The sequence below is a fragment of the Hemiscyllium ocellatum genome, chromosome 29, assembly GCF_020745735.1.
Source record: "Hemiscyllium ocellatum isolate sHemOce1 chromosome 29, sHemOce1.pat.X.cur, whole genome shotgun sequence".
Taxonomy (NCBI): Eukaryota; Metazoa; Chordata; class Chondrichthyes; order Orectolobiformes; family Hemiscylliidae; genus Hemiscyllium; species Hemiscyllium ocellatum.
The window spans coordinates 51843354-51855769 of record NC_083429.1 but is presented as its reverse complement, the minus strand read 5'-3'; the positions used below and the strand labels follow the sequence as shown (position 1 = coordinate 51855769).

Here is a 12416-nt window from a genome sequence, read left to right as displayed (position 1 = left end):
TTTGCCTGTGGGCAACAATGATCTTTCATTCCTCAATCTCTTTATATTTATTGAGATCTTTAGCCTTTCCTCAAAAACAGGTTCTCTACCTCATTTCTTGGTGGTTAATTTTTACACTTCCCTTCCTCTTCAGTTGTTACCTATTCCAAATAGGGAATTCTGGATAGATGCATGCATGACACCTGAAGCACTTATAGAACATTTATTTGATGTACCGTTTTTAAAAAAGGTTTACAAGTCTTACGTTTCAAAATCAACATTCAAAATACACTATAACTAATAAAGTACCTATGCATAGCAAAAGTGGCAGCCAATTTGCACATAGCAAAATTACAATCAGTAATGTGTTGATTTTGTAACAGCATCATGGGATCATTTATAGACTGGGCCTCAGTTTAATATCCCATTTGAAAAACTATATCTCAAATGCTACAACATTCTTTCAGTTCTCCACTGAAGTCTTAGCTTGGATGTGGTACTCAGGCTTCCACAATGGGATTGGAACCAGCAATTTTTACATTTGGAGACAAGACTGACACCCACTGAGTCATAACTGAGACCAGAAGGTGCAACACAATGATGCCCGTGTTTCAAAGGTAACAATGGTGTTAAATTACTTTACATGAAACAAGTGATAATATGCAGCTGGTTGCTGAGAAACACAAGTTAATGCTGCAGTTCACAAACTTTTACCATCGCCAAGGAACGCAAATTGTATTAAGACAGTTAAAAGGTAGTTCAAACAACATTAAAAACTACTGAAACAGGCCAAGTAAACAGTCCATGACAACATAGAGATCTGGGCTAATAATGACACAGTGCCAGGCAATTACCATCCCCAACAAGACATTTTCTAACTGTCTCTCCTCTGCATTCATTGGCATTACTACTACTGAATCCCTCACCATCAACATCCTGGAGTTACCTAGGAGAAAGTGAGGACTGCAGATGCAGGAGATCAGAGACGAGTGTGTGGTGCTAGAAAAGCACAGCCGGTCAGGCAGCATCCAAGGAGCAGGAGAATTGACATTTCAGGCATAAGCCTGATGAAGGGCTGATGCATGAAACATCGATTATCCTGCTCCATGGATGCTGCCTTACCAGCTGTGCTTTTCCAGCACCACACTCTTGATCCTGGAGTTACCACTGACCAGATGCTGAACTGAACCAGTCATACAAATACTGTGGCTACAAATGCTGATCAGGAACATACAACTCATCGTCTGAATCGCCAAAGCCTGTCCACAAAGCCACAAGTCAGGAGTGTGATAGAATGTTTCTTTTGTCTGAATTACTCAAGAAACCCAAAACCATTCAGGACAAAGCAACCCATTGATTGGCACCATATCCACCACCTTCAGCACAATGCACAGTGGCAGCTGGGTGTATCATCTGCAATATGTACTGTAACAACTCACCAAGGGCCCTTTGACAGTACCCTCCAAACTTGCAGACTTTAATCACAGAGAAAGACAAGGGCAGCAGATACACGAGAACACTATCTCCTGCAAGTTCCCCTCCAAGCCACTCACCATCCTGACTTGGAAATATATTACCATTCCTTTAATGCCACTGGGTCAAAATCCTAGAACTCTCCCCCTAACAGCACTGATCCGAAGGACCGTCACAATTCAAGAAGGCTACTCACCACCGCCTTTTCCAGGCTGATTAGTGATGGGCAATAAATGCTGGCCAAACGATCAATCTCCATATTCCATGGATGAATAGTAAGAAAGGCAAGTGAAGATCCAGATCACATGTAGAAAACTCTACAAAAACACCAACCGCTTAGAAACTGTTCAAAAAATGATAAATATTCTGCACCGGAAGCATTCATGATTCTGGGCAGTGATCGAAAACTAAATATTAACATTCCTTTTTCATTATAACAAGAACTTGTGTTTACCTAATACCTTTAATATAACAAAATCTCCAAAAGCTAATGCACATCAGGATTAAATCAGGCAACTGAAGACACAGCTTCTAATAATGGTCTGATTAAAGATTGTTGATGCTGGAGGAGCCAGAATTGAAACCAGACTTCCCAGAGTTGGTAAGGGGTGAAGCCGTGGAGAAAGTTGGTAGCAAAGATGATTATTTTAAAACTACAAATACCTGATAAGCATTTTCTGTTTTACTTATTAAATGTAAAACAATTTCTTCTTCAGCATTGCTATGAAGTATTAATTCAGGGCTGTTAAATACATAACATGCATTTCTAATACTTCCCAGTCATCTCCATTGAACGTGCTGGAATTTCTTATCAGAAGTCAAGACGTGGATTGTCACCCATGGAGCAGTTTGTATTTAATGCGGTATTAAATGTAGGCTGTTATTAAGAACAGATTCAAAATGGTAGCCCATTTAATGAAATCTATTCTCATGCATATTATTATGACATAGCCCTCATTATTCGACTAATAGCAATTACAAAAAAAGTATTTTATCATCAACCTATTCAGAGACAACATGACACACCTCTGGAGCAGGAAGGATGTACATCCAGGCTTCCTCTCTCAGAGGTAGGGACACTACCATTGCACTACATGGCAATTGCACCCTTGTAATGGAGGCTACAACTCCATTTACAAACATGGGAGGTCGTTCAACAAAAGCTCTTCATTTTTAAAGCCAAATTTTCTTTTTGTTTAGACAAATAATTTCAGTCCTGTTGTTTTGCTACTGAGAGATAAGGCAAATCACTGATGTCAGAGCAATGGAAACAGGATTTCCATTACTCAAGAACTGATCTGCTTGGTATACAGCCTCCGTTTGGTACCCCTCACTTTAAACAACTTCCTTGCTGGCTGTCACATTTTGACAGAAATAACTGCACACCTCAATAATTACAAAATACAATTGTTAGTCTCTCTCCCTGGCTGTAAACACTGTGAGAAAGAACTGGTTCAACAGAGCAGGGAAGCTAAACTTTCTCTATGTAGCATGTTGGAAGGTTAGTGAGATGACTATGTATTAAAAAGACTCTAAATATGAAGAGGTAAAGATACCAGTAATTGATTCAGGGGCATCAATTTGTATTTAAAATACTGCAGAAGGAAGGGAGAGCAAAGATTAAGTATTGGAATCTAGGATCAAGAGGTATCCATTCAGTCCCTTGAGTCTATTTTGCCATTTAATGAGACTGTGGCTGATCAATGGCCCACCTCCATATAATAACTTCCTTTGTTCTATAACCCCTAATGTAATTCAGCCTCTTGAAACGGTTCTTCCACTCTATTAGATCATGGATGATCCTTAACTAAGAATAAAACTATCAACTTCAGTCTTAAAATGTTAATTGATCTAACATTCACAGTCTTTAGGGAGAAGAGAATTCTAAAATTCTGGTTCTCATTGAAGAGTATCTCCTGGATTCATTTCAAGGTGGACTAGCTTTAATTTTAAAGTGTTTGCCCCCAACGTGCCCCAAAATATCACAGGGAAGGATTCCTTTGTACCTACCGCATCACCAAAATTTTAAACATTGTTATTAGCTCACCCCTTAATTTCCTAATCAAGTCTCATTCAGCCTCAAATTAATCCTTCTATTGAGTCACAGAATTGTATAGCACTGAAGGTGATAATTGTGCCCATCTCTTCTGTGCTTATAATTGGAAAAAGCTATCCAATTAGCCAGAAATTCTGGCTTTTTCTCTTTAACTCTGCATATTAGTCTTTAAGTCCACGACCAATTGTCTTTTGAAATCTTCCAAGGAATCAGATTCTAACTCTCCAGGAGATTGGCAAAGCAGATCTTAATACTTCAGCGCATAAGAAAGTCTCAATTAATCCTTAGTTCTTTGCCAATTTTTTAAAAAAACTTGTGCCTGGTTTCATTCTAGTGAATCTGTTACACTGGTATATTCTCGGAGGCTCAGTGAGCAGAACAGAGTACTACTCCAATGGGATGTAATCAAGGCTTTGGAGAACTAGAGCTGAAAATGTGTTGCTGGAAAAGCGCAGCGGGTCAGGCAGCATTCAAAGAGCAGGAGAATCAACATTTCGGGCATGAGCCCTTCTTCAGGAAACGTTGATTCTCCTACTCCTTGGATGCTGCCTGACCTGCTGCACTTTTCCAGCAACACATTTTCAGCTCTGATCTCCAGCATCTGCAGTCCTCACTTTCTCCTCTTTGGAGAAATAGAGCACAGTTTCCTCCACTTTGCATTCCAGCTCCATTGAGATACCAGCCTGCATTCCATTAAGTTTTCTGATTGATGTTCTGTGTGACACATTGATACGTGCCATGATCATCATACTTCCTTTGCAAAAAAAAAATTGAATCTTTTATTTGGAAGAGCTAGAAACAAAATTAAGGGTTATAATCAAAGTCAAAATAACAAATTGAGGGACCAAATACCTCTCATTAAATATATTTCACGTAGCACCAGAAAGAACAGGAAGAGGCCATTCAGTCCATTATTTCTCCAAGGCTGATAAACCTGCTGTTCCTATCATTCTGGAGTTGCTGCTCGGATTTATTCCCAGTACCTATACTTGCAATTCTCCCACAAAAATTGCTCATTTCTTTCTTGTGTACGTCAATGTCTCATTTTGGTCTTACTTGGTTTTGGGCCTGTAGCACTCTTGATGTTTGATGACATTCATGCTGAAAGATTCAAATAGAGCTGACTTTTTTTGCTGCAATTAATATGCAATCGAGTGCCAGAAAGTTCTTCAGCCACTGCATGTATTAAGAATATTAATGCTTTCATGTCGACACATCAATGGTGTCAGTGGGATGTCAGTTTTTACATGAAATGCAAGCCACTTGATTGCCAAAAAAAACTGCTGCAGTACCCAATTTAGATTTTACCCCAGTAACCTTGGGTTGTAATCTAGCAAGAAGAATTTTGAGCTGTATGTTGTCAATGTGAAGTGCAAGAGCTATAAGCACCGGGAGCAGTTTAAAATTAATGCATTAGCAGCATCACAAAGATTAAGAGAGTGCAGCGAGTGCATAGGTTTAAGTGCAATCTTTCCGATACAGTTTTTGGGCTGGCTAGTTTTATGAGATCATAAATACACATCACTCTCAGAAGTGAAAAAGACTCACATTCCTATAGTGTATGTGGTTACCTCAGAATTTTCCGAAGTGCTTTACAGATAATTAAATATTATCACTGCTATAACATAGAAATGGCAGTAGCTAATTTACACACAGGAAGCTCCCACAAACCTGAAAATGATTTGATTTTAAGTGACACTGGTTAAAAATTAAATACCAGACAGGCAGTAGGGAGAAACTCTCCTGTCCTTGTGTGCCATGGGATGTTTGAGGTCCATCTGAGAGGGGCTGGTTTAAAGCTGCATCTGAAATAGGGTGCGTATGGTAATGAAGCACTCCCTCAGTACTGCAGTTGGAATGTCATCCTAAATCTTGTGCTCAAGCCTCTGGAGTGGGACTTGAACACAGAACCTTCTGATTCAGGAGGTGAGACTGGTACTGAGATGTAACCAAGCCAAAAGATTGTATTTGGTAGTCCTGACATCCACATTAAAGGAGCTATGTGATTGCAAGTGACACAGCGCAGATGAAAATTTACCAGGATTTTGCTTGCATTGGAAAATTCTGGTTTTGAAGAGGGATTGGACAGACTGGGGTTGTTTTTGTTGCTTCAAAGAAGACTGAGAGACTTGTGATTAAAATGTCTGAAATTATGAGGGACATAGACAGAATGAAACTTTACCCCTTGCTGGAAGGACCAATGACTGGGGGTAACCAATGACAGGAAGTTTATACGAAATGCAAGGAAAAATATTTTCAGAGTATAGTGGAAATCTGGAACTCATTGCCTGTAAGGGTAGTAGATGTAGAAACCCTCATAATATTTAAGAAGTATTTAGATGTGCATTTGTGATGCCAAGGCATACAAGGCTATGGCTGAAAATGTGTTGCTGGAAAAGCGCAGCAGGTCAGGCAGCAAGCAAGGAGCAGGAGAATTGACATTTCAGGCATGAGCCCTTCTTCAGGAATGAGGAATGTGTGTCCAGCAGGCTAAGATAAAAGGTAGGTGGGAGGGACTTGGGGGAGGGGCGTTGGAAATGTGATAGGTGGAAGGAGGTCAAGGTGAGGGTGACAGGCCGGAGTGGGGTGGGGGCGGAGAGGTCAGGAAGAAGATTGCAGGTTAGGAGGGCGGTGCTGAGTTCGAGGGATTTGACTGAGACAAGGTGGGGGGAGGGGAAATGAGGAAACTGGAGAAATCTGAGTTCATTCCTTGTGGTTGGAGGGTTCCCAGGCGGAAGATGAGGCGCTCTTCCTCCAGCCATTGTGTTGCTATGGTCTGGTGATGGAGGAGACCAAGGACCTGCATGTCCTTGGTGGAGTGGGAGGGGGAGTTGAAGTGTTGAGCCACGGGATGGTTGGGTTGGTTGGTCCGGGTGTCCCAGAGGTGTTCTCTGAAACGTTCCGCAAGTAGGCAGCCTGTCTCCCCAATATAGAGGAGGCCACATCGGGTGCAGGGGATGCAGTAAATGATGTGTGTGGAGGTGCAGGTGAATTTGTGGCGGATATGGAAGGATCCCTTGGGGCCTTGGAGGGAAGTTACCCCCTTACTTCTCTCCAAGGCCCCAAGGGATCCTTCCATATCCGCCACAAATTCACCTGCACCTCCACACACATCATTTACTCTATGCGCTGCACCCGATGTGGCCTCCTCTATATTGGGGAGACAGGCCACCTACTTGCGGAACATTTCAGAGAACACCTCTGAGACACCTGGACCAACCAACCCAACCACCCCGTGGCTCAACACTTCAACTCCCCCTCCCACTCCACCAAGGACATGCAGGTCCTTGGACTCCTCCATCGCCAGACCATAGCAACACAATGGCTGGAGGAAGAGCGCCTCATCTTCCACCTAGGAACCCTCCAACCACAAGGAATGAACTCAGATTTCTCCAGTTTCCTCATTTTCCCTCCCCCCACCTTGTCTCAGTCAAATCCCTCGAACTCAGCACCGCCTCCCTAACCTGCAATCTTCTTCCTGGCCTCTCCGCCCCCACCCTCACTCTGGCCTATCACCCTCACCTTGACCTCCTTCCACCTATCGCATTTCCAACGCCCCTCCACCAAGTCCCTCCTCCCTACCTTTTATCTTAGCCTGCTGGACACACTTTCCTCATTCCTGAAGAAGGGCTCATGCCTGAAACGTCGATTCTCCTGCTCCTTGGATGCTGCCTGTGCTTTTCCAGCAACACATTTTCAGCTCTGATCGCCAGCATCCGCAGTCCTCACTTTCTCCTCCATTCAAGGGTATGGGCCAAGTGCTGGAAAACGGGATTAGATTGGTTAGGCGGTTGTTTTTGACAAGTGCAGATTCACTATGCAAAAGGGCCTTTTTCTGTGCTATAGACCTCCATGACTCACTGAACCCTGGGCTCATAATCTTTAGTTCGCCTTTGCCTTAGTGCTATGAGGGGAAACTAACTCCTTTTTCTTTATTATAGAATTTATACAGCTCAAACGTGAGGGGAGCTGAATACTTGTAGCCATGCTGGCTCTCTGTAGGAGTCACGCAGCTCATGTCATTCCTGGCCCTTTCACAGTAACCCTACACATTATTTCTCCAGGTAATTGTTTATAATTTCCTTCTGAAAGTTTCCACCACATTGTCAGGCTGTGCATTCCAGACCCTAATCATTTGCAACATGATAAGGTCTTTCCTCATGTTGCCATTGCTTCCTTTGCAAATCACGTTTAATTGGTGCTTTCTGGTATTAATCCTCTTGTCAATGGGAACAGTTTTACCCTGCCTACACATTCAAGACTTCTCATCATTTTTGACACCTCAATCAAATCTCCTCTCCACTTTCTCTTTTCTAAAAGCAGCCTCCACCTTTCCAATCTGTCCACAAAACTGGAATCATTCTGGTAAATAATTTTTGCATCCTCTTGATGTCTTCATGTCCTTCCTAAAGTGTGCTGCCCAAAATTGGACAATACTCTAGTTAAGGTTGAACCAGTGTTTTATACAAAGGTTCACCATAAATTCATTGTGTTTATACTTAATGTCTCTATTTATAAAGCTCAGCTAAACTTGCACACAGCAAGCTTCCACATACAGCAATATGGAAATGATCAAGTGGCTACATTTAAAATGACGCTGATTCTCTGACAGGCAATTAAAGGCAAGTTCTTGCAATCATAAATAAAATAGATTGATTCTGTTTGAAAGATAAATGTCAGCCAAGTGCTGGGAAAGTTCCGCTGTTCTTCTTTAGAATAGTGTCATGGGATTTTTGAGGTCCACCTGACAGAGCTCTCTGCAGAAAATGTATTGCTTAACTGTTTTCTAAACCTGCCTCGCCACCTTCATTGATTTATATTCAATATATGCCCAGGACCCCCTACTCGTGCACAATTTTTAAGAATTGTATTCTAATATTTTCCTATCCTATTCTACCAAATGCGTTTCTTCCTGCATTGAATTAATCTCAAAAACTGATGCAACAAGCAATTGTTTTCTCCAAACCCTTGAAGAGTATCACTGCCTTCCTCACAGTTCACAATCATTCCAAATTCTGTATCATTAAGCTGTGCACATCCAAATCTAAATCATTTATATACATCAAGAAAAGCAGGAATCCTAATCACTGATCCCTAGGAAACTCCACTTAATACAGTCCTCCAGTCCAAAAATATTCATATATAGGGTCCTGTTCTCCGTCACTCAATCAACCACATATCCATGTTAGCACTGTCCCCTAACTTCCATGGATTTCAACTTTGTTGACAACATTAATGTGGCACTTTATCAAAAACCTTTTGGAAGTCTATGTACACCACATCAACTGTATTGCTCTCACCAACCCTCTCTGTTGCCTCATCAAAAAAAAACGAATGAAAAACCGGAGGTGGCATGATGGCTCAGTGGTTGGTACTGCTGTCTTACAGTGCCAGGGACCTGGATTCGATTCCACCCTCAGGCGACTGTCCGTGTGGAGTTTGCACATTCTCCCCATGTCTGTGTGGGTTTCCTCCGGGTGCTCTGGTTTTCTCCCACAGCCCAATGATGTGCGGGTCAGGTGGATTAGCCATAGGAAATGCAGGGTAACAGGGATACGGTAGGGGGGGGTTAGGTCTGGGTGGGATGCTGTTCAGAGGGTGAGTGTGGACTTGATGGGCCGAGTGGCCTTCTTCCACACAGTGGTGATTCTATGATGGTTAAATAATGCTGCCTTTCTCTAAATATCTATCTGACTGAAGTCCCAATGGGATTCCAAATCCTGCAGAAGCTGTATGATTGCAGCTTCACATCCCTTGTTACAACAGAGGATGCACTGGACCTACACCAAAATACTGCAAACAGGGAAATTAAGGTTAATGGAGTTGTGATTGTACCCAGCAAGGAATCTGGAAAAGTTGGTCAGCAGACAAAAAAAAAGTCCCATTACCACAGTGACTGCATTTTTAATTAAAAATTTGAATCAATAATTATGAAATAGGGACATCCTAAAAGTAATGCTGGATGTTGTAGAAAAATAAGTTTGTTCCTTCTTGCTCAGGCAAAGGCATTTGTTTTCAGTTTTCGACTGAAATAAATGATTGGATATAATCACAGAATGCAAGCTCAATAACTGGTAACATTAGAAAAACAGAATTTGCCTTTGTAGCTGAGAATGAGGCCATTCAGTCCATCTAGTTTGTGCTGAGTCTGGACAACTGGACTCACTCCCCTGTAGTTTAGATTAGATTAGATTAGATTAGATTTACAGCGTGGAAACAGGCCCTTCGGCCCAACAAGTCCACACCGACCCGCCGAAGCGCAACCCACCCATACCCTTACATTTACCCCTTACCTAACACTATGGGCAATTTAGCATGGCCAATTCACCTAACCCGCAGATTTTTGGACTGTGGGAGGAAACCGGAGCACCCGGAGGTCTCACCCCACCTCCAAGTATTTATACAGTTCTGAAAACTGAATAATCTGCTACCATCACTTTTTTTTAAAAAGACAACACATTCCAGATCATAACTTAATATATTTCAAAATGTTTTTCCTCTCCTCGGTGCTTTTGACTTGAATGATCCTAACTCTGGATACTGACTCCCCTGCCAGTGGAAACAGTCTCTATATTGACTCCACAGTCTGTGGACATGACCACAATGAAGCACACCAACAAAGTTCTCCATTTGAGGATAATTATAAAAAGTAGTGGTATTCCACAATAATACAGGGAGTGGAGGGAAACAGTCTCATTTTTTTTAATTGAATTTTAGTAGAGGGAATATTAGTACAGGATGTCAACGCGTTGTTCTGTAACACAGTAAAATAAGAGTAAAGGAGCCTTTCTGTGCTTATGTACTCAGAGTGTTTGCTTTAGAAAATCGTGTCTAGTTAGGGAAAAGGATTTTGCCGCATTCACCTTTGTAAGAGCGGCTTGCGGGGAGAGAGAGAGAGAGAGAAAGTGGCTTCCATTAGCGGTTTAGGAAAACAGTAGCGTGCACGGGGTTGTATGTACACTCTGGACCGAATGCAGCTCATTGTAAAAAAACAAATATATTAGAAGTACGCAGGAGGTTCATGAAAGGTCATCGACACCTGAAAATGTTCACTCTACTTTCTCTCTATAGATGCTGCCAAATCTAAGTATTTACAGCATTTTCTGTGACACTTACAGCAATATGTTTGCTTTGTTAAAATTTCACGTTTGTTTGTTTTTTAAAAAAAGGCAGCTTTCAGTCAGCCTTTTTACAAAAATGAGAGGGGGAAGGAATGTGACTGAAACAGACACATCCACAATTGGGAAATCCTCACAGCCCCGGGACTGTTTACTTTCCAAAACCATTCCGCAGCCTTGGGGTGACCGACAATAAAACTGCAACGGAACCATTCCATTCAGTTCCAGAACAAACCCGGACCATCACCCACCTTCCTGCCTGCAGGCCTTACACTGCAGTTGTGTTATTGTGTGTGTGAAAGGGTGAGAGTGGCGCGTTTATATCTTTTTTTTTGTCTTAAATACGAAGGAGAGCTAGACCGTGAAACGTTCGCCTGTCATATCCCCTACTGAACACCGGGCGTTTTGAACAAACACTATTCCTTGTTTTAAAACATATTTTGAATCTCTAGGCCATGTGACAACTCCCTCTTCAACAATGTAGCAAGATCTGTTACAGAAAGAAACGTTACACAGAATGGAAACACAGAATCAGTGCAAACGCCATTTGGATACAGTAACAATGTGGGAAGCTGCAAAATAAAAGGAAACAAAGAAATAAATAAATACGTCTGAACTCATCCAACTTACGCCCGGGCTTTAGGGAATCCCATTGATAAGAAGACCTCGAGTGTTGATCCATGTTTAACGGTCCCGGGTCGGTTCTGCCTATTCTTTCGGGGCACAACTTTGCTGTAAAGCTCTTCTTTAGTGGCCATTGTATGCGAGATCAAAGTGCCATTCCAGATAAATCAGTCCTACAGAATGCAGACAGCGTCTTTCACAGAACCCACAGCTCAACAACGTAAAGGATCGACTTCCTGGTACATACACAGGATCTAAAGTCACTCAGGCGATATTCACTTCAAGCACACGTCGGTCGGCAGTCTAACCATCCCCTCCTTAAAATTTTACACAAGCGAGCATGGAACCATGAAGAAAACGCTGCTACTGTAGCACTCGAATTGGAGTCTGCTCTGTTACTGACTAATTTATGAATGGGTCTGGGACAGTATAATCAGCTTCCCTTCCTCTCTCCCTTATATGGAGCTCCCAACCCACGCTGCCGGATCTGGAAGTTCAGGAGCATAATTAACCACCTATCCATTAAGATATGAAGTTTTGATTTAACAAAAAATTCCTGGACTATTCCGGATGAGTTTATTAACAATTTAATGCTGTGTACTGAACGTTTTTTGCATACATTTTTCAATAGTGAATTGAGCTCATGGAGGCTGTTTGAATGGGTTTTCAAAATGAAGCGTCTGGGACTGAGTTCAGATCCCATGCTAGAGATTTCAGCACAAAGTGCAGCATAGAGTCAGAGAGATGTACAGCATGGAAACAGACCCTTCGGCCCAACCCATCCATGCCGACCAGATATCCCAACCCAATCTAGTCCCACCTGACAGCACCCGGCCCATATCCCTCCAAACCCTTCCTATTCATATACCCATCCAAATGCCTCTTAAATGTTGCAATTGTACCAGCCTCCACCACTTCCTCTGGCAGCTCATTCCATACACATACCACCCTGTTGTGTGAAAAAGTTGCCCCTTTTATATCTTTCCCCTCTCACCCTAAACCTATGCCCTCTAGTTCTGGAAAAACTAAGGGAGTGCTGCACAGTCGGACATGCGGTTTTTTGGATGTGTTAAAATGTAAAAACTGAGGCCTGTTTTATAGTCTCAGATCCCGTGCGACTATCTGAAAAAGGAGATAGTGAGGACTACAGATGCTGGAGAAGTCAG

General features: G+C 42.2%; 1 protein-coding gene across 1 annotated transcript in view; it reads right to left on the bottom strand.

Annotated features, from left to right (window-relative positions):
- Nucleotides 1-11638, bottom strand: part of LOC132829537 (ubiquitin-associated and SH3 domain-containing protein B-like) — a 142474-nt gene extending 130836 nt beyond the window's left edge. Inside the window, exon 1 of the mRNA XM_060846765.1 lies at nt 11257-11638. Within this exon, the coding sequence (XP_060702748.1) occupies nt 11257-11384 (128 nt within the window). The 5' untranslated portion in view covers nt 11385-11638. The remainder of the gene's footprint in view (nt 1-11256) is intronic.
- Nucleotides 11639-12416: the final 778 nt, after the last annotated feature.